Here is a 21878-nt window from a genome sequence, read left to right on the forward strand (position 1 = left end):
TAGCTCACGGCCTGTGAAGGTTGGCTGCTGTGTTGCCCCTAGGTGTGCGCTGGCTCAAGCTCCCGGCCTTCGGGTCTCCCTCAGGTCTGTCCTGGCCGTGGAGAGGTACAATCCCGTCTCCTCGCCATCTCGATGCTCGCTCGGGCTCAGCAGGGCCAGTATGAAAGGCAGGACCCTGTGCTAAGGCGTGTGTTTGGGGCCAGCCGAGGTTCGCTCCAGCCGGCGAGCCCCGAGCCGTCCGCCGGTGTTGAGACCCTCCCTGGGGGGTGTTCGGTGGCCCTCGTGCCTCGCTCAAAGCCACCCTTGAGAAAGGCAGGGTGTTTGCCAACGTATCGTTGGATTCGCGGTCTCTCTCTCCTGCTCGGCTTTGCAAAGCTGGGGGCCCTGGGCTCGCTTCAGACCTCCGCGGCTTTTCACTGCCGTGTGCCACCACCGAACCAGTCCCAGTCTTCAGTGACCCTCCGCCCAGTCCGGGAGATGCTGAAAATACCAGTCAATGGCGAGGCACGGAGGGCGCGCACTGTGTGCGCTCGACCTGGCACTAAGGGCTGTGAGCGCCTCGAGCGCGCTAAGGGGGAGTGAGGGGCTGTTGTGGGCACTGGAGCTGCCTGCCCGCCGGCTCCTTGTTCTCCGAGCCCGCTCAGGAGCAATCTCTGGGGTGCCCCCTTCGCTTCGCTCTGCAGCCGGGGGGACTCCTGTCGCAACGTTTCCCGTCGCTCTGCCCCATGCCCCCGCGGCGCTCGCCTGGTGGTGACGCGCTCTCCAAGGGAGCAGCATCACGTGGACCCTCCAGACCACAACTTCTCTTCCGCCTTCGCCTCTTGCAGCGACAGGAGATTTCCTGCCTGTGTTGCAGGTAGCACAGAGCCAGCCGGGACCGCGCGGGGCACTTCTCGTTCCAGCCCGAGCTGACGCGGTGCTAAGGGATATCTTCCTCCCCTTCGAAGCCAACAGAACTGGACGCCTGCGAGTGAAGACCGGCCTCAGCTGTGCAGAGAGCCTCGGGAGACCTCCCAAGCCCAGGGTAAGCCATTCGGGAGCCGGGGAGGCAGGTCTCGGGGAGGGCATGAGGTCAGGCCTGCCCAGGAGACGCTTCCCGAGTCCGCACGATCGTGTCCATTGAGGGCCCCGTCCCCTGGGGGGCCGTGCAAGCGAGTGCGTGGGGTCCAACCCCGTGGGGTCCAAACTCAGACTGATTCTGGACCTGCCGGGATGATCTCTGCGCACGCTGGATCGCTGGGACTCTGGATCCTTGTCTGACTCCCGGCGGCGAGGCATTTAGCCCTAGCACCGCTTTTACGTGTAGCTCTCGGGGAGCGGTATCGGAGGTGGGTACGTGCCGTCGTCCTAGCTTTTGGAGCTGGGGAAATGCCTTACCTGGGCCCGGTATCTTTATGCAGAAACCGGAGCAGGCGGCTGGCAGAACCGGGCTAGACCCCAGGTCTCCGGACCCCGAGTGCCCTAGCCACGGGGGAAGCCGGCTTTTCCGCCGGGGAGCTCCACGCACGTGGAGAGCTTTGGCGCGGGTGTCCGTCCCCGCAGAGGGATGGTGGGACACGATGCCCGAGGGCCGTGCGCCCGGCCCGGGCTCCTGCGCAGCACGGGAGCTTTCTATATCTCGCTCTAGAAGCAGCAGAGGAGCCACCCGGTCCTCGCTACGAGGCCGGAAGGATTCATCACCACTGAATTTTTTTGGCCAAGGACACGCGTGGCGTCCTCGTGATTTAAAGCCATTTGCTTTCTTCACCTTGTCCCACCCCACCCCGGTCTTTTGTTCCCCGCTTCCTGCAGCCCGATCCTCTCTCTGGTGGAGTCCCTCCTCCAAACACAGGCAGCTAAGGCTGGGCCGTCAGCCTCGTGTAGCTCGAGCCCCATGAGAAGCGGGCTCGAGATGCCCGTGGGGACGCGGGCCCCTTTGCCTTGGAGAGCAGGGCTCCTACTGTAGCCTGATTTGGAAAGGAGAGGGGGTGGGCTTGGTCGCCGCGAGGTGGGGGTAGCACGCCCCGGTTGCAGCGAGCGCTGGAAGGATGCTGCGAGATCGTGGGACGCGCTGCCAGGAGACCCCACGGGTCCCCCTCGATTCGGTTTGGTTCAATGTCTGCCGCAGAAATCCAGCGGCAGGGATGGAGGAGCCACACAGTCGGTCTGTTTTGCAGCAGCTTTCCAGGTTGTGTGCGCCAGGACGCTCGCCCGGGGCACAGGACCCGCGAGTCCCCGCTCTGCAGGGCGTGATGGTCTCCCTCCTCTCTTCCCCTTCCTGTCTCAACAAATACGTTTCGCTGCGACTGCCGCGGTTCTGTCGTCTCGGGCAGGAAGAGATCCCTGGGCAAACGTCCCGAGTCGCTTATCGTGTTCTCCAAAAATAATTTTGGGGAGCAAGAGTGAGTGATTGAAATCAAAGCTATTGAAACAGCTAGGTTGCATCATGGTATATAAACCACCCGGCTGGACATCCTGATGCAGTTGTAATCTGTGTTTTGCATCTGCAAGTCTTTTCCTAAAGAAAGATTGAACCGCATCGTTTTGGTGCTTCTTTTGGGTAACGAAGGGGATGCGCAATATCTGTGTGTTTGTTTGCACAATTGCACTGTTTGACACACTTTTTTTTAAGACTTAAGGTTTGCTTAGTTTTCAGTTTTAAAAGTGGTATCTCATTTATGGGATAATTTCCGTTTTTTCCCCTCTTTTGATTGTACCCAGGTGTATTCAGATGGAGCCTAGAAGTCGACTTAAAAAACAGAAGAACAAATGCTTTAACTTGCTTTTGTTAGGTAAGTGAGACTGTGTTTTAATTGTTGCATACATACAGCGGGCAAAGAAAATAATTTTGCAAAACATGTACCTCATTTAAAACCAAGTAATTTATCCCATGAAGGAAGTGTTATCAGTAGGGAGAGACTGGAACGTCATGTTTTGGGTCATCGTGTCCTTCAAGATTTTCAAACTAGTAGAGATCACCCGTTCACGCTTCACTTTTATTTACAACTTGGAAACGGAAAACGAGCTTTCTTGCTTTTTTGACCTCCCCTCGGTTTCCCGGTGCTGAACGGGCCACGCATCGAACTGAACTAGATGAAAAAACATACTCTTCCTGCACCTGCAGACTAGGTCGGGCCTCTCAGAAATGCAATTAAGCACTTCGACAACCTCTGGTTCCAGATGAGCCAGCGACCGCTGCTCCTTCAGCGTTCGGGCTTTCTTGCAACTTCAGTAGCCGATGTGCACTGCTTTGAATACTATTTTTTTAAAAATGAATGATTATGGGCCTTACCACTGGTGGCCATCATTTCAAAATTAATTTTAAATAAGTTAGTTTTAGAAAGCAAAACGTTTTTAAACAATACTTCGTTTCCTTTTAAGCTAATTCTTCGCCATCCAGGTGCACGTCCCTCCTCTCCCTGCATTCGACCGTCTGTCCTAACAAGGAGCCCGCGGCGTGCTTGGCTTAACCTGAATGCTTGAGAGAGCAGAGAAGGCAATGGGGGCTCGTAGTAGAGATGAGATCTTGTATTGGACCAACAAGATTTTTGCAAAAAAAAAAATGTCTTTTATTGCAAGCTGGATCCCCGAGAGAGAGGAGGACATAGCCGCAGGGTCTCCGTTGGGGCTGGCCCGGGCGAGCTGTGACTGGGGGCTCCTGGGTGTCTCCATCCCGGCGGTGATTCGATCTCTCCTCTAGCACCAGCACCCACGGGGAGCCTCAGACCCGGCGTGGCCTTTGTGCGGGGTCTTTCTAAGCTGGGGTGCCACGTGCATCCTTGAGGAAAGGGGCAAAATCACTGTTCCTCTGGGCTCCAGGTCGTAGGTGCTGAGTTTCGCCCCCCCACGACTTTGCTCAGCGCCTGCCTGCCTGTGCACCGCCTCGGCCTTGGGCGGGACCCGGGGCTGAGCGGCCCCAGCCTTTGTGGTTTGCTTCATCCTGCACACGCTCGGGGTGGAGCTCCGGGTCTTGCTCAACCCTTCGAGCAAAGGCACCCGGCGGCTCTGACACCCCCACCCGTCGCGGCACGGGGCGAGACGGCGCGGGGCAGGGTTTGCTGTGCCCCGCGCGCACAGGGTGGGCGCGGTCCGGGGTGGTGCGGACGGGGCAGCTCTCCAGGCCCACTTCCACCACTTCCACCCCCCCAACTTTGGGCCCGAAGGATTTCAGGCTGAGCGAGGCACTGCCGTCCCCGACCCAAGCCTTCGTTCAGGCGTGGTCCCCGGGGGCGTCCACGGCCCGCGCCAGACGCTTCGATCAGCATCTCTGGCATCCCCGCAGCTCTTTCGGTCGACGGTCCTGACCAAACAGGGGACGGTTTTCTTCCTCCTAGGCTACCGGGGACGTCAATCTGGTCTCTCTGTTTTCTCCTTCTAGGGTACGTGGCTCTCGTGGGCGTCTCTGTCCTGCTGGGGCTGTCCAGCCTGGAGGCAGGTAACTCTCGGGCGGCAGACCGTCTGAGCGACGACCGCGAGGGCTGGTTTCCTGCCGGGGGGCGCTCCCCGCCGGCCAGGCAAGGCCACTGGGTTTGGAGAGCGGCGGGGGAGCGTGGCGGCCACCTCCCGTCGTTGCTGCGCAGGAAGAGGCAAGCCGGCGAGGAGCCGTCCAGCCCGACTGCCAAGGCCACCGCCTCCGCCACGCCCCTCGCTGTGGCTTTTTCCACAACAGTGGGGAGCTCCTCTCCCGAAGCAGACAGCCCGGCTCCCCAGCTGCTAAACTGTCCCCACTGCGACAAAGCCACCGAGGCGTCCTCTGTTACTGGGCCCCAAATCGTCTCCGTGGGAGGCCCCGACGCGGCACGCACCAGGCCCTCGACGGCGGCCCCCACGCTCCAGACCTCCACCCACGGCCCTGGGGAAGCGGAGACCACGCTTTCCGCCAGCCCGGCGAGCGGCTCTGCTGCCGTGCTGGGGGCAAGCAAGGGGCAGAAGGAAACCTCGTCTGCTTTGCCACTTGCCCTGCAGACAAGCACCCCGACCGTCGCCATGGAGGCTCCCGTGGACGACGCGGACGCGACTGAGCCGTCGGACCTCGTGGCGGAGGCCACGCTTTCTGCCAGCACGGCGAGCGAGGGGAACGGCTCTGCTGCCGTGCTGGGGGGAAAGAAGAGCAAGAAGGAGACCTCCACTTTGCTGCCCGGCGCTCGGGCAAGCGTCTCCACGGAGGCTCCCATGCACGACACGGACACGACTGAGCCGTTGGACCTCGTGGCGGAGGCCACGCTTTCTGCCAGCACGGCGAGCGAGGGGAACGGCTCTGCTGCCGTGCTGGGGGGAAAGAAGAGCAAGAAGGAGACCTCCACTTTGCCGCCCGGCGCTCGGGCAAGCGTCTCCACGGAGGCTCCCGTGGACGACACGGACACGACTGAGCCGTCGGACCTCGTGGCGGAGGGGGAGCCCGGCTCTTCCCACCCCACCTTCAGGGCAGGGGGCTTCGGCACGACACAGGCTGCCGTGGAGATGTCACACAGCCCGACGGAGGAGCTGATGGAGAAATGCCTGCTGGGCATCCTCATCCTAGCCTTCGTCGCCGCCACCTTCATCGTCTGCGCGGTCGTCCTGGCCACCATGCTGTGGCGCCAGAAGCACGCCTACCAGAGGCTGCGGCACAGCAACACGGAGATGGTGTGCATCTCGTCCCTGCTGCCCGACGGCGAGCAGGGGGCCAACGGAGGGAGACCCGTCCCCGCGCGGAGGATGAGGAGGTTCCCAGACAACTGCTCGGAGGCGGAGGGAGACAACCTGACGCTGAGCAGCTTCTTGCCGGACCATTAGGGACGCGGCCGCCGGCTCGAGGAGTCCCGGATACTCCGAGTCCCTGGCAATGCTCTCTTTGAAGCAGTGTCCTGGCTGGCCGCTCGCTCGCCAGCCCCCGTGCCGTACGGCTGTCCCGTGCATCTGTGAGTGCGGAGGGCACCGTCTCTAGCCAGGATAGGACCCAGTCTGGCGAAGAACCGAGCGTGCTCTGCTTGGCAGCCTGCAAGATCGAAGCCTTCAGCAATAAGCATGTGCTAGGGACCAACGGTGTTTGGGGACAGGGGGTCGCCCTCTGGCCTTGGCCTAATGCCGGGCTGGGGGGTCCAGAGCCTCTTGCCCTGCGGGTGCCTCTTTGCAAAGAGGTGACCCTGCGCCGGTCTCCACTAGCACGGCCCGTCGCACGCGTCTCCACCAGCCGGCGATCTGGCTCGGACTCTGGGCACTGCTTTAATTTACACTAGTGGACAGAGGAGAGGGGACTGTTTTTGCTCCTTTCCTGAAATGAATGCCATTAAACTCCACTCTCTCAAGCCGTGTGTGTTTGCAGCCACGTCTCTTCCGCGAGGCCGGGGCGGGTAGTCGCGCATCCAGGCGAAGTGCAGCCGGGGGCCGGGAGGGAGCTGCACGGAGCCGGCTCGCATCTTCATTTTGAAATTTCAGTTCTCCATCCTGCTCTTGCCACAGAGCGGGAGCGGAAGAGAGCCCGGGGCTGCGAGGAAGCCTTGGGATGGAGCAGCAGAAATGAAAGCAGAGCTGCTCTGCAGGATGGGGCTGGGAGCCTGCGCGTGTCCCGGGGGGGTTGAGGCTGCTTGCCCCTCCGCAGGGATGCTGGCTGGCTGGCTGACACCAGGCCTCCTTGAAGACCGGGCACTGGGCCTCGGGGACCTCTGTCCCAGCCCACGGGAGATGGTCCTCAGTGGCCCCAGCTCTCTTCCCTCCTCCGGCAGACACGCCAGGCGTAGCTCCCTCCTGGCAGCCTCGCACAGATAGTTGCACCGGCAATTATTGCACCGGGCTCTGCAATCCCGGTGCCGCTTTGCAGCCGGGCGCCCAGGGCAATGACTGGCAGGCCGGGGCCTGGACCTTTCCCTGGCATCTTGCCCCCTGCAAGTGCCATTTCTCTGGCCCCCACTTCCCACCACACAGCTCCTGGTTCCCATTTGTGGGACGTGTCCCCGCTCTAGGCTCCCGGCTCGGCTAGCACCGACGGGCCCGGGGGCCGCCCCTCCACGCGGCACCCTCCGCCGTGGCGCGCCCTTGCTCTGCAGCCTGCGGCATGATGCTTCCTCCGAGATAAGGGCTTTGCACTCGAGCCGGCGGTGTTTCTTCCACCCACTCCCCGTTCTCCTCGTGCAGACTCGGCAGCCGTTGGCCTCCCAGCTCGCTGGGGCGCTGACTCACTGCGCCCCGGTGCAGTAACAGCAAAGGAAATGGCTCTTCTGCGCACGGGTGTGGTAGCTGGCGTGGGCCTGATCCTGCTGGCCTGGCCCACGCTGAAGTGCCAGCTGCTGTAGCTGAGCCTCGTGCGGCCTTCTCTGCGGTTCACCCATCCGGAGCGGCCTGTTGCACCTAACCACACCGTCGCCAGCTTCGTCTGCAAAGGGCCCGCTTCTGCTGCAGCCGAGGCGCCCCCGGGTTGCGAGGGGGGAGCCGGTTCTGTCCTCTCCGAAGCACCTTGAAGGACAGGCTGGCGAGGGGGGCGTTGACCTGCGGCTCCGCAGCGCCAGGGCTGATGCCGGCTCTGCCACTGATTCTCTCTGAGACCTTGGCCAAGTCACTTAATTTCCCCCTCATCCCCTCCAGGTAGAACTGGGAGATGACGGTGCTGGGGTACCAGCTGCCGGGTGATGATGCCCCTTGGCCCCTCCAAAAGGCAAATCGAGGAGTTCCCCCCCCTCTAGTCCCAAGCTTTTAGTCCCACCTCACTCAGTGGTGGTCCAGGCCCGTGCCAGGACGGAGCCGGCCCGGAGAGCTTGTGGCACACAACCCGCCGTGGCCGCGAGGGGGCGTGCACCACCAAGGCACGGCCCCACAAATCATCCCTCCTCGGTGGCCGTGTCCCGGGGACCCAGCGCAGCACCCCTTGCAGAGGGATGCAGGCCCGGGGATGCTGGCACGCAGATGGGGCGGTTCTCCGGGGGACGGAGCCGCGTCCCGGGAGCAGGCCGGCGCTCGGTTCCTTGTCGAGACGGACAGCCCCGAGCCTGGGCTGCGACTCACCCAGCCCGCAAGCTTGCGCCAGACCTCCTTCCCCCTCGCGGCACGGCTGCGCGCCCTTCGGGACTGCGCGTGGGCACGGCCTTTCTGCCCCAGGGCCCCTTCCTCGGAGCCAGAAGCCAGGCTCTCCCGCTGTCGGCAGCCGTCTGCCGACCGGTCTGCACGCCCGCTAACGAACGGCACTTCCCTGGGCACCCCTGAGCTTGCAGAAAGCATAACCGCTGGCGGGCACAACCCCCAGCTTTCTCAGGGTACAGGGAGCACGTGTAGCTAGGCAAGGTTATGAGCCAGTCCAGATGTGCCCGCTGCAAAATGTTTAACCTGTGCTCGCATCAAGCTCCTGCCACCAGGCCAAGCCGGCAGAAGACCCCTTATATGTATAGAGAGAGTCTTCTGCGGTGCCGGAGAAACCAGCAGGAGGATGTCGAAACAAGGGCCCCTATTGACTTCATGAAAAAATGAATTTGTGCAGGGTCGCGTGATTTCTTAAAGCACTGACATATCTCACACAAGGCCAGCACTGTGCACTGTGTCTAACGACTTGCCCCCGAGTCCCTAACGCATCCACACGCCACAAAGCATCTCGCGAACGCGTGTCTGTTGTGCCGAGCAGGGGGGCGACTAGCGGATGTGAGTAGGTGTGCTCTTGCACCATCTGTTTTTTAAAATAGATCATCTACTATGGTTTTGTACCGACTCCTGGGCTGAGCTGCAGGTGAGTCTACAGAACAGGCTACTGATTTCCGTAACAGAGCAGCTCTGCACGACGGCGCTCCCTAGGCTATACTGCCCATACGGGAATGGCAGCATTATTAATACCTACGTTTCCTACCTATGCGTTTTTAAAGAGCTTTGAAACTCCCCGCAGTGGTGTGGCAGGGATTAAGGCGTTCCCTGGGCTGCGCATGGGTAGTCCCATCCAAAAAATACCTCCTCGTGTCAAGTCAACCTGGCTTTCCTCCCCCGGGCTCCGCATCGACATCGGCGCTGTCCTCCCACCTGTCTTCCCGGCTGCTTAGCTGGGCTCCCCGGGCTCGGTTTTTGCAAGGCAAAGGCTGGCTTTGCTTCCTTGCTTAGCTAAACAGTAAATATTTCTGCAACGTGGTGCAGTGCTTTGGTTCTGCGTTCCTGGTGGGATCTCACCCCACGGGGAGCGTCGGGGCTGCTTTAACTTTGGCCTGCTTGGGCAGAAAGTAGCTTATGGCTTCAAGCTTTGGGTGCTTGAAGGAGGGGGGTGTGAATGCAAACCCTTTGGCTTTCTGTGCATAAGGCCTGCTCCTCCTCCCTGCGATTTCAGTGGGAACATAATGAAGTACCAGGGCTTAGTGGTAGTAGGTCCTTCCCAAACTTCCCCTGCATCGCTCTCAGCATGACCCAAAGCCCTTCTCCACACTGGACCAGCACCGTGCCGGCTGACTGCAGGGGTCTTCTGCTGCACACCCGCAAGCCAGTGGCAAGGGGATAGTTGGGGTGGTACGAAAGGACTCGAGACAGAAAAGTGCCAAGAGAAATGGTCCTGGCAGTGAGACTGACTGCACAAAGGAAAGACCACAGGAGATGGGAACAGTCCTAAATCTGGTCCAGAAGGGATTCTTCCATATCCACTCCCCCACGACCACTCACCCTGCGACCACTGCTTGTGAGCAGCGATGGGAGGATCTGAGAGACTCAGATGTGGTTTCCTTTCCTTTAGCCCAGTGCTTCTCAACCTTTTAAGTAGCAAGTACCCCCTAACTTCTGAAAAATGTATTAAGTACCCCAATACTCAATTTTCCAGGGGATTTTCTATTTACAGACTAGTGTGTGCCGTATGTTGGAAGGAGGGCTGTGTCTATAAGGCCGTGATATGACAGATGTCCGATCCGGGGTGGGCAGGGGTGCCACCTTTTACACCGGGGGGCACAACTCAAGTAAGTATCTGGGCTTGAGGTGATGTTGCCCAAAGCTAGGAGAGCTGAACTCAGTCAGTGCCATGCAAAGTGTGGCATGCCAAATTATTACTGGGGAATGTAAAGTGCCACGCAAGGCGCAGCGCACCAACATTTTTGCCATAGTTTTGAGAGGAAAAGAGGGTGAGAGAGGGAGAGTGATGGGGTACCTGCATACCCCCTGCCTGCGTCTCGTGTACCCCCAGGGGTATGCCTACCACAGGCTGAGAAACTATGCGTTAGCCAGCCTGGAGGGGGAAAAATAACACGTTGCCTTTCCCACAGTCCCAGCAGTGCCACATCTCCGGCTTTCTGATGGTTGAGAAACTCCAGGCAGTGGGTGGGGTGTTAAAAAAATATTCCCCAGTAAGGCTAATGAGGAGAGCGGAGAGCTCTGGATGCCTGATACATGAATGCCAATAATATAAGTCACACATAAGTCTGTTTGCAGCATGTCCTTGGTCAGCTATTATCCGGGCAGAGTTTATGCTTGGATATGGAAGAAGCCACATCTTGGTTGCATTTCCCAGACTAGGCCAGGTCACTGGCTGCCTTGGACAAATACCAAGTTTACTGTGGGTCAGTTTTATGCAGGGAGAGGAAGCTTGCCTATGTTGGTAAGTTGAACAATATTACTTATTTGTAGTATGTTATTCAGGCATGACTCCTCCTTTTGTATAGAGCTTCAGGGGGTGGCACAGGGTGAACAAAAGAGGCCAAGTGGGAACTCCAGCCGTGTGGAACCTGTTTGTGTCTCTCACCGTGGTTGTCTCCTGCAGTAGACCCGTGGTGTTTAAGATGGACTTGGAGTCCATGTAGACAATGAAAAGCACAAAGTGCAGAAACAAGGCGTGGAAGCTCCACTGTGAATTGCCCCTCTAGTAATAAAAAACCAAAAACAAACCCACCATGCCATCAGGTTCCTTCACAGATTCTCTCTTTTTTTATAGATGTTTTTGCCGCTTCTGAGTCCTCTGGTCAAAGACGGCAGAGGTGACTTTTTTTGGCGGGGGGGTTGGTGACGGGATGCAGTTTGGAGCTTCTCGTAACCTTTGGGCATTTGTACACGCCACGAGATTTCCTGTTTATGCTGCCACAACTGTGTTTGTGTTTGCACGATCGGGATTTCCCACTGCCTTAAAAATCTTTTTGGTGTGTTAAACGAATAGTCTCCAATTTAAATTGGTAAACTGGTTTAAAACAGTAAACCAGTGCCACCTCAGGGTTGTGGAGGCCAGTGTGAAATGAAAAGTTAGGGAGAGATGTCTTCTCATTTCCTAATGGCATGTGTCTCCAAAACCACCCCAATCAGCATGAGCTATCACTTTGAGGGAGCTCTAAGCAGCACAGCCAGAGATTGACTTTTCCTTCCGCCTTTAGCAAGCGGGGCCTGCAGTGCAGCTTGGGCCCGAAATGAATGGTGGTGGGACAGTGTGTGCATTGCCAGCGCTGGCTCTGTACTGAGGCTGTTCAAAGAAACCTTTGGCACATCTTCATCAGCTTCCACCTTCCATCTCCTCCCAGCTCTTCTTCAGGATGGGGAGGGCAGATCCTGACTTGTTTTCCAAAGCCTCTGGCAGATCCAGGGACAGAGTCCAGGTCTCCTGGTTCCATATTCTGTATGAAAGCAGCCTTCCGTGTTTTATCGTCATCCAGCAGGACCTTCAACCTCTGGCACCTTTTGCTGGGAGAAAAATTCACCTAGATAAACTCAGATCCTGGAGATGGGGCCCAATCAGCGGATAATTGTTAGCTGCGCTGTGACGTAAGTCATTCTGCTCCTGCAGATAAGGTCTTCGTCTCAAGATGCACCTCGTGTACAGTCTTATGCTCCTTGGATTATTTTCATTCCTGAGATTTAAGCAACATGTCTCCATTTTAGTGTTAACTAATCAGGGCTTGTGCTTTGTTTTCCAGGTCGTGGAAAAGAATACGGAAGCTTTTGATCCAAAGGGCTCACTAGGGAAGAAGCCCCTGTCCCCAGGACGAGTGTTTGTAATGATACTTGCCTCCGAGTCTCGGGCCACCCGGCTCTGAGCGCCCGGCAGAGAGACCGCTCGAGGGTTAGTCAAGAATGAAGAGGGGAGACATTTGGATTTCATGTGCATAGCTGAAATTGCCGTGTGTGTGTGTGTGGGGGGGGATGTCTGTGCCTGTGATACAAATCGGAGATGTCTGTCTGTGGAACAGCTGCAGCCCTGAGCAAAAATAGGAAGGAGATTTAGGAATATTTTTGGCTTCCAGCCGGGAACCCCAAACTGGGTATATCCTTCTTCCTGGCTCTGTTTTGCACCCACTACCCAAATAGATAGATATAGGTGTCTGCGTCCCAGTGCACAGCACACGCATGCTCTCAATGTCCCAATGAGTAAACCCTGGTATGTAGAAAAAAAAAAGAGGGATCTTCAGAAAACCTGGCCCTGGAGTCCTGGACTTCCAGCTGGAGGGCTGGAAGTGCCACGTGGGGGGCTGCTCGGTGACGGATGGAGCGGCTGAGTGTACATGTTTCTGGTTGTCCAGGTCTGCTGTCAGCAAGACGCCACGGCAGTCCCTGCAGGGGGAGGGGATGGAGAAGGAGAAGAGCTACAGCAAGGCTAACCGAGTGTGGTCTTATCCTCTTACTGGTATGTCAGTCGGGGCCTATGGGCCTGTAGCCCCTGGGAGCACACGGAGGTGGAGCCGGTGGGAGGCACTGACATACCTTTGAGGACGTGGGCCTTACTCCTGCTGCTCAAGTACTGGGAGCTTTTGCTTTTGGGAAACTGTACGTTGCAGCACTGAACTGGGAGCCCTGGGGGGCATTCCTGTCTCTGCTGCCTCCATTTTCCCTTCTGTAAAATGGGGGGGGGGGAGTGTTGAAGTGCAAACTGGACAAATGCTTGGGATGGGTGAGATGGAGACACCTCCTACATTGAGCAGGGGGTTGGACAAGCCCTTATTTTCCTGTGTTTCAACAGCAATAAGGCTTGCTCTTTTGCAGAGTGCTGTGAGATCTCCGAAGGAAAGGCTCTGTCCGGGAGCCGGCGTTATTTTGGTGCAGAAGTTCCCAAGGTCGAACCCCTCTGAAAGTCCCTGGCGCTTGTGTGTGCGTGTCATCATGGCTCCTTTCACACACGCAGGCCAAACTTGTGCTGGAGATGATGACTTTTGTGGCCTGAGCGTCCACGGACGTCGCTGGGAGTTTTGCGGGCGGAAGGAAAGCCCAGCTGGGCCTTGAGGCATAATCAGTTGTGGGTTTCCATTAAGGGAGAGAGCTGCCAAAGGGTGTGGGTCCATGCGGGGAGAGAATGGAAACTCAGCTCCCAATCACACCTTGGTGTCAATACAGGAGCGGTGCCGGGGGGGTGTTTGCTGGGCCAGGAAGGAGCCGTCTGTGAAATACGGTGGGTGTTCAGGGCTTGAATCCATGGCGGTGCCTCAACCTCACCTGGTAACAACACAGCGGTTGTCTGCACCTTTCCAGGTGTCCTCACCCCGCCGGGCAGTAAACGCCTTCTCTTTGCGGGAAAGGTTCCTGGTCTGTTATGAGCGGGTCCATGTTCTCCCACTTAATCTTGGGCACTTTTTCGCTGGACAGCATCTTTATCTTTCCTTGCTCCAGGTGTGGTCCAAAGAACTTAACCCTTGGGGCAGCTACTCAGCGTAAAGGATTCGGCACAGGCAAAAGACCCTGCATCCCAGAAACATCCAATGGTGAAGCAGTCTGCAAGGATGCTCACGCATGTTACGAGAGGTGCCAGGACTACGAAGTGTGTCGTGCGTTCGAACATGCGGCAATGCAGTTCTCCTCTTGGCTCTGGGCCTGGCAGAGGGATCACCGTGTCTGCAAGGAGGGGTGGGCATTGGAGTTGTGGGAGAAGAGACCCTGGACCTCGACACGTAAGTTGTGTGTCCATTTAGACTGAGTTTGGGAGCTTAAATCCCGCTGCATTTTTTGTTGATTTATTCCAAGGCACAAACCGAACCAGCTGCAGCTGTTTAGCTGGAGCCAAAGCCCTGTTAACTTTACCACGTAATTTTTTTAAAATGCAGTGAAATTTTATATGTCATGCTTTGCCTTTAAGATGCTGGCTGCCAAGAAGATAAATCTGTCTGCTTTACAAGCTGCATCTCTGAGGCCTGTGGCCTCATAGGAAACCATCAGATACATGAGGTAGAGAGATCCATTAGCAAGTTTGCTACAGTTTTATTTAAATCCACGTCATCTGGAAAGCCCATATACATTAAAAACAGGGACCGAACAGCAGTTGGGCAAGCAAAGTAGTATGTGATGGTTTTATTTCTCAGAGGGACACACAGCAGACCCGAGGGCTACTGTTCGTATAGCTTATAGAAGTGATGTGAGTTTTTCTCCAAGTGCTGTTCTGTTCTGAGAGATATCTTATAATAGTACTATACATTAAATAAGTATAATACAAAACCAAGCATGAGGCTTTGTGCTTAGGTTTAATGCACCAGAAAGACTTCTAAAGTGTCTGGAAATCCTGCTCGTGCAAACAGTCATGCAGTTGCAGCACAACAAAGGGCAAAAAACGTGGCGTGTACAAAGGCCCTTGGACTCCAGACCTCAGTGGTCCTTGGTTTACCTGTGGACAGGTGGGAGGTTGAGGGTTGATGGTTTTTAGCTAGTGCCCCATCTAGCAAAACTCAGTTGTTGTAACTGCCTATTGCTAGCGGGTCTGTTGGAGAGGAAATTCTTCATTTGGTATATGAGGCAAAGGTTTCCTTGGGTGACCTCTTTTACTGGACCAACCGCAGAGCTGGGATAGAGTTGGACAAACTGTTGAATGCAAGGCATTCTTCTTCAGGTCTCTAGTCTTATACAGATGCTTTGCAGATCAGAGCACCTGAGACCCCATCCCGCTGCTGGGAACTCGGCTGCATTTGGCTTTGCTCGGATGCGCGGAGCTGAGCCGCCGTGGAGGCAGACAGCAGAGGGTGGCGCTCGTCGAGACCGCAGCAGGCTCTTGAGAGCAACATGAGCTATCAGAGACCACAGCCGTCTCTGGAGTGTTTGGGCTGTGGGTAACCTTAGGGCAGGGCTGTCTGCTTTTGGGGCTGCAAGTCCTTTAATTGTGGTGAGGGCCGGGCTCCCGTCAAGGGTCCAGCCCATTGAACAAAAGAGAAGAGGAAAAATCAGTATCCTTTTTTTTTTAAGGGAGATATTTGCAGTACCCAGTGCCTGTGGCCTGTCCATTAGGATCTAGCAGGGCCACTTCTGATGTTTTCAGACTAGAGGACAGAGGCATTAGAAAAGGTTGCTGGCAAGGCAGCCTTGTGAGTCGAACATCACATTTGAGGATCTGGGTGTTTACATTCATGCTGCGCTTCAAATATTTTCCATCTGAGGCTAATAAACCTCGCTCTCCTCTTGCTTTATCCTGGTTGAATGTAAATGTTTACAAATGAGTCAGCAGCTGGTTAGCCTGTGGCCAGAGGAAATGAGAACTTTTCTCTCGTTAGTTGAAGCCCCGGGTCAGGAGGAATCTGCAGACTGAGATTTTTTTTCTCCCCATTGCAAGAATTGGTTCCTGTGCCACACTCGGACTTCGCAAACTGGAATAAAACCAGAGCAGGGCCAGGTGCTGGTCTCGGGGACTTGCTCTCCTGGTCGGTTGTGAATCCTTCTATGTTTATTCCTGGGACAAGCTGGGGTCTAACTTCTTTGGACGCCCTTTTGAGCTCTTCCACCTCTGCCTGTTGTGGTACAGCCAGCTTTCTCGGTAGCTAGGGTGGGAGGCTATATGTCTTTGCTACTATTCAAGGCAATAGGAAAGACCTTTTGAGATGTCTATCCTGTCTCAGGTGGCATTTTTGGACAGTGGCTAGAAACTCTGCTACTGCCATGCAGAGTCGAGACCTTTTCTCCTCTTGCAGCTTGACTGGCAGAGGTTTGTGATTTGGGAAAGACAGGCTGTGAGTTGCAGTCCTGTACCAGCCTGTGCTATAGATGCCAGCTCTGGTGTCCCTGTCTTGGGTGGAGACATGGATTCCTTGAAAGCTTGAAGGAAAAGATCATTTTATTCGCGGTTTCTTAGTTGGTCTAATAAAAGGCATCATCTCCAAACCAAGAGTGCTAGAGTTTTGCATTACCATTGCTGGGCCACTCCAAAGCCAGCCACTGCCTCTTAAAAGCCATTTGGGCTGAAAGCCTAGGTTGTTTCATGAGGTTTCTACCATGTGGGGCAGAGATTTCACAAGAGCGGTTCTGGTTCTGGGCCATCCATGGCTGCTGAATCTGGATCTTTCATTCTTGATATGGGCCCTCATCTCAGCTCAGCTATCTCCTAAAAAAACTCCTCTATGTCCCATCACCACCTCAGTTACAAGTGAGCTTGCCTCCACCTTTGCAGAATTTCTTGGCTCTTTTAAAACCCCTGTTCCTCATCTGCACTAGACTTTTAAATGTGGCCTGTTCTGCCCACATGAAACACTCGTGGCTTTGTAATGAAAGCCCTGAGAGCTGTCGTTATTTTGTATGACAGGCATCCACCTTGGTGCATGCGCTTCTGGATGATGGTTTGTCCTAAAGTGTTTCCAGCGGAGACGCACATCAGAGGGAGGCCAGTTGCTGGAGATCCAGGAATGTGTCTTAGGGTTTCTTGTTTTAGAATCAGTTTAAATGGCATGTACTATAATTTGCTAAGCCCTGAAGTCCTGAAACTTAACACAAGTCAACAAGAGCCCTGTTTCCAAAGATAGCTGAGAAATTTGTGCCTAGTCTTTTATTGAAGCTGCAGTGTCTGAAGGTTTGTGTTTTTCTTTTTATTTAAGTCCCCAATGATGCATGGGGGAGAGGAATGTTTCCAAAGAATATTTGCTCTTTTGTAAAAGGTTCCTTGGGTATTTTCATGTTGTGCAATTTCCATTTCAAATGGCAAAACTTGATATCTTTCATGTTTCCGGACTATAGGTTGTGCCGTGATGGCCTAAGGACGTATAGGCAGACATTTGAAATGGAAATTACACAACATGAAAATACAAAGAACCATGTCTGCCCATGTCCTTAGACCAACATGGCTCCAGCCTCTGTTGTAAAAGGGATTGTTAAATAGCCTCTGTTGGTACAGGCCGGATGGACTCTTTTGTTGGCTCGCCTGCCACGTCCTCACTTCTGCTGAGTAGTGCGTTGGAGGCTAATTGGGAGGCCCTTGGGCTGTATGGAGGGTGTCCCAGTGCTCTGTGTTCAGAGGTTGCTGGAGTGTGATGGGAAAAGGTCTTCCAAGCGACTTTTTGCTGTGCTTGACTATCCCCCTGCCTAGTCCTGCCTGGCCACATCATTTGGTGTCATCAGGCCACTTGTATTTTATGACCTTTTCTGCTGAGAGACCCTTAATGCCCCTTGTTGGCATGTTGTAGCCCTTTGCACAGACCGCCCCTTCCCTTGGGAATGGCCCTGACCTAGACCACCCTCTCCCCAGCCTGGGGCTTCACTTAGCTCTTAGCCGGATCCAACCTTCATCTTGGGGGCATTTATTTGCTGTTGTTGATTTCTATGGCTGTGGCTACTGGTATTTGGGGTTTCCTATATCCAGTGCAGTGAGTCCTTCTCTGGGGATGCTTTAAATTCTCAGCCGGTGTATTGTGAATTCAAAGGCATAATTATATTTGCCTTGACAAATGTGAGCACCATCTAAACAGCCCCTTAAATGATACAATGGAAGAGCGGTGTTGAGGTGATGCTGCGGAGATCCCGGGGAGAAGCGAGAGGCTGATGTCTGTTATTGGGCCAGCTGCATGGGTGGTACAGACGGAGGCAGGTCATGCAAGGGAGCTCCCATGACCTCGCAGCACCTGAGGGCTCTCAGATCTACCAGTTGGAGGGTGGGCAGCACGTGAACATCAGTATAACTTTCACATCTTTTCTCTCCAGCAGAAGTACGTAGGGGACTAGAAGGGTTTCACTCCATCTCCCCCTGCCCTTTTCAAAACCGTAGGTGGGTTCCTGTCCATTGGTTGGAGGGACCGAAGCTCAGGCTGGAGCCCATCTCCTGGACTTCCCCTCTGCAGGGACGTATCCCTGCCCCATGCCTTGTCTTCAGGGCTGGGCTGCGTGTCTCCATCACATCCCTAGACCCCCCACAAGATTATAAGCACCTCTTGCAAAACACAGCTGGAGCGCCAGTCCAGAAACACTGGGCTCTGTTTCACTTTCTGCCCCCCTGGCCTGTTCACATCCTCCTGCTCCAGGCCAGGGACTTTCCCCACTTCCTGTGGGCATCTTGATCTGCCTCTGAAGGTCGGGATAGTCCCTGCCCCAACAGGAGCGGGCCAGGCGTCGCTCGGCCACAAGCACCCTCTCCCTTACGGGTCACTCTGACAGCCAGTCGCTGCCCTCTCGGTCCGAGTTCAGCCATGTTAATGCTTCAGGGTTGGTTTCACTGCATCTAAAAGCAAAGGGCCAAATCCTGAGCTGCTTATTCAGGCCTAATTCCTTCTGGATGCTTAGCCCCCGCCGGCGGACCCATGCTAACGCAGCTGGCTTTCCCAGCTGGGCCCCGTCTCCTTGATTTCCTGCTGATAAGGGTGTGCTTCCTGGCAGGCGTGCTCCTGCACATGGATCCCTTATGCGGTGAGCGGAGGGGGACTCGTTTTAAAGTGTCTGATCCTGCATCAAGGGAGCTGCCCGAGCCCCCGGAGCAGGGCAGGGGAGCCCGAGCTGGTGTTTAGGGAGTCGCGATGGGCTGGCCCTGTGAGAAACTAGAAGAGAAACAGTCTTAAAAATCACGGGGCCAGACGTCTGCTGGTGTAATCTGGCATGGCTTTGGAGGGGCTGGACTGGTTTGTGCCCATGGGGGATCCCAGTGGTGCTATTTTACCAGTATTTTTTTCCTTGGCACTTTCAGCATCTCTGTTTCCTGCACAGACTCTTCATCGCTTTCTCCCCCTCTTCCCACTCACCCTTAAGGGACACTCGACGCTCGCTGCTCGGAGTTGCCTTCCTCCACCCCCACCACGTGAAGAGCTGCTCCTGGCCTTGCCATCCTGTTCTTATATATGGTGATGCTTGTTGGATGGCTGTTAAACGTTCATCCTGTCATGCTCGGAGCCTCTCCAGACCCCGCTCCTTCCCACCGCGCCGCCAAAGCCGAGAGCTTGGTCCGTCCGTCTGTTGCCCTCTTGAATTAATCACGAAGAGCCGTCATCCTGGCCTTCATCATCGGAGCAGACTTGGGGAGAGAGCTGGGGTCTCGGCTCCGTCGGTGGGATCTGCTGCAGAGTGGCACGTGGGAGCTCGGGCTGGTTTTTCTGGTGGGAACTGAGCACTGTGCATGTGTCCAAGTAAACTGGGATTGTTTCCACGTGCGGGGGAGAGGAGAAGGCTGATCAACAAGATTAAAGGCCCCTCAGCCTCATGCCTAGTGGCAGGAAATCAGATATCCCTCCCTACTTCCATTCTCCCCTTCAGTTTTCTGGGGGTGGAGTGAAATCCTCATGTACAACAATCCCCTCTGTGCAAAAATGAAGTTTATTTTCTACCCAAGGGGACTTTTTACCATCTTGGACCATGTGTACTTTTCCCAGAGCCTGACAAAGGGACTTTGATCCCGAAAGCTTGCAGAAAAGGACGATATATGGCGCTTTCCCAGCGGGGTTAATAAAAGGTGTCGTTTTGGAACCAAGAGTTCTAGGTTTTTGTGCGTTTTCTTGTCTCAGACCAACACGGCTACCACTACACTCATGTCAAGACCAGCCTTTTAGTTGGGAGCAGCATTTCTCGGCACGCCTTGTCTCCGCGTGTTGACCGGCGATGTCTGCTACAGCCGGTCAGTTCATCCCCTGCGCTGGCGAAAGAGCCGTGTCCACCCTTGCGGGGTATCGTGGCAGGCGGACTGCGGCAGACCAGCACCAACTCTTTCAGGTGGGAGGCAGCCCTCCCTCCACCCCATATGCAGGGGGTGTAGGGGCAGAGGCATTTCCATTTCTACTAGACTACGGCAAAGAAGGTAAAGCAGGCCAGGGGCGGCTATGGGAAGGAAGGAAAAATCATGCTGATCGAGCTTGTCTTGTAAACAGCTGGATGACAACAGTAAGCATCTTCCAGGACGGCTCCAGTACAGCCCCGAATGCTTTGCACGCATGCTCTTTTGTCCAAGGATCTCTCTGAGCGTTTCCCAGATTGTAGCCAATGAGTCTTACAACTCTCCCGGGAGAATTAGCCCAGGGCCTGAAAAAAATGTCCTCTGCTCACCTCTATTTTGCAAGGTATTTCCTGCCTTGCTAAGGGAGCTCTGCTGAATTCCTATCAGCAAGATAGTCCCCTGTGCAGGAGCAGAATTGCTCAAATCGGAGGGCAGTCCTTGACTGTAATCTTATGCCCATTTTACTGGGAGGAGTATTGAGACTCCGGGGTCTCCCAGTAACACCTGTCCGGGGGCCGTGGTGATATAACTCAGGTGTTCCTGGTACTGAAATGCAAGCTTTCGCCCTCCAGAGAACGCGGCTCTTTCGGCTGCTGTTAAAGAAAGCATCGTGCGAGGTAGGTTTCATTGCTCTTGACGGTCCCAGGGTTTTCTCCCTCTCACAGAAACCTCCTGTCGCTTCCTGGCACTGCGACAACCTCTGAGACGTGCAAAACTCCAGCGATGCAAAGTCGGGTTTTACAACCGATGGCATCTTCAGCCTCCTGCCCTGAGAACTGTCCTGCCGGGCCTGTTGCCTCTGACTTGCACTTCAGAGGAGGCAGGGCCAAGGAAAAAGCAGGAGTAGAGATGTCCTTTTCTGCGCATCTCCAAGGAGTAAACTTTCCGCTACCCTCCGGATGAGGTTGAAAGCCTGGACTCGCCCTTTTTTGCCATGTTGAATTCTTCTCTGGTTGCTGCTGTCTCGAGCTTGTGGCAGAAGAAAGTAGTATTGAAATCTGAATCTGAAATAGTCCTGCTGGACTGGTTGGTCCTCCTGCCCGGCCAAGCTGCGTGTTTTAGCACTGCCTGGGCTATGTTATGCTAATAACTAGAACCTTTTGGCCCGGCAGCCTCTGTAGGAAGGCCAAGGATGGAGCTGTAGCAAACTGCACGTGCAGCCTTGGAAACACTGAGTCTTTCCACAAATGCAGGGATTTTGTGCCTTGTGCTATGCAGCAAAAGCACCGTACCCTTGGAGCCTACCAGCTCTTTCCAGGTTGGGGCAGGGGGACACGTAAAATGCGGTTGCGTTGCTGCGAAGTGCAAAGCTTGTGATTTCCGTAGCAATGCAGGGTGGTGTAGTGCCATTGATCCACAGCTGGAGGATGAGCCTGGGTTTCTGTTATGTGGGTTTAATCCTGCGCGGGGGGAGAGGGAAGGGAACTTGGGACATTTCAGAAGCGGCCAGTGCAAGAAAGCAGCTGTGAAAGGGAACGGAGGGGATGGATTGGAAATGAAGAGAGGAGGGGAGCAAATTTACCCCGCGTCCAGGCTGTACGTGTATGCACACGCAGGGCAGCAGCCCAGCCAGGCACTGCTGCTACCGGCTGCACGCAGCTCTGCAGCAAGCGGCCTTGCTGGATATCTGCTGGCACAGCAAAGCTGCTTCCAGAGAAGCAAATTACAAGAGGAGCGGGGCTGCCGTTTGTCAAATTGCATACTGGAGCCGTGTGTGGCTTTCCGAGCGCCCCGCCGAGCCCAGGGACCTGAGGCGCCCGCGTTTCATCTGGGCTAAATTACAAAGCAGCCCCAGAGCAGTCAGGCCCTGCCCAGAGTCAGAAAGCTGAGCCATCCCATGCCGCAAGCTAAAACGGCATCATAATGCCTGGTCTGGACTGCGTCTGTCCACCCAGTGGCTCGTGACGGCTTGCCTGGTTCCCGGCCCTGGTTTGTGTCCTGCGAGCAACCCGCAAGAGGTGAATTGTACGCACCGTGTACAAGCACCCCCTGAGACTGTCCCCGTTGCTTCAAGGACGCCTATGCCATTCGGCGTCGCTTGGGCAAGCAAGCTTGGCCGCCAGAAAGCCAGGGCCGGGTGATTCAGTCCCTACCCCGCATGAGAGAAGCAAGGAGGAGTTGTGTCTGGCCCAGG

The 21878-nt window shown here is 55.5% G+C and overlaps 1 protein-coding gene and 1 long non-coding RNA gene across 3 annotated transcripts; both read left to right on the forward strand.

The window, feature by feature from the left end:
* Positions 1-851: 851 nt before the first annotated feature.
* SELPLG (selectin P ligand) lies at positions 852-6251 on the forward strand. Its single transcript, XM_090062612.1, has 3 exons — positions 852-1024; positions 2701-2771; positions 4358-6251. Exons 2-3 carry the CDS (start codon positions 2711-2713, stop codon positions 5752-5754), a joined length of 1458 nt encoding a protein of 485 aa, XP_089918738.1. The 5' UTR covers positions 852-1024; positions 2701-2710; the 3' UTR covers positions 5755-6251.
* A 4161-nt stretch (positions 6252-10412) lies between these two features.
* Positions 10413-19491, forward strand: LOC149857844 (uncharacterized). Of its 2 annotated transcripts, none has more exons than XR_016444162.1 (5): positions 10413-10498; positions 11799-11944; positions 12402-12505; positions 13483-13760; positions 18728-19491. It is a non-coding gene; the product is annotated as an uncharacterized LOC149857844 (long non-coding RNA). The 2 variants fall into 2 exon arrangements; XR_016444163.1 differs by lacking the exon at positions 10413-10498 and adding an exon at positions 11548-11646.
* Positions 19492-21878: the final 2387 nt, after the last annotated feature.

This window comes from Crocodylus siamensis, chromosome 9, assembly GCF_052110815.1.
Source record: "Crocodylus siamensis isolate JL-2025a chromosome 9, ASM5211081v1, whole genome shotgun sequence".
In the NCBI taxonomy this organism is placed as follows: Eukaryota; Metazoa; Chordata; order Crocodylia; family Crocodylidae; genus Crocodylus; species Crocodylus siamensis.

What these genes read in the sequence shown, in the direction of transcription:
- SELPLG (XM_090062612.1), top strand. Translation starts at nt 2,711, where the DNA reads ATGGAGCCTAGAAGTCGACTTAAAAAACAGAAGAACAAATGCTTTAAC. An exon ending in CTTTAACTTGCTTTTGTTAG is followed by an intron (nt 2,772 to 4,357) that starts GTAAGTGAGACT and finishes TTCTCCTTCTAG; the next exon opens with GGTACGTGGCTCTCGTGGGC.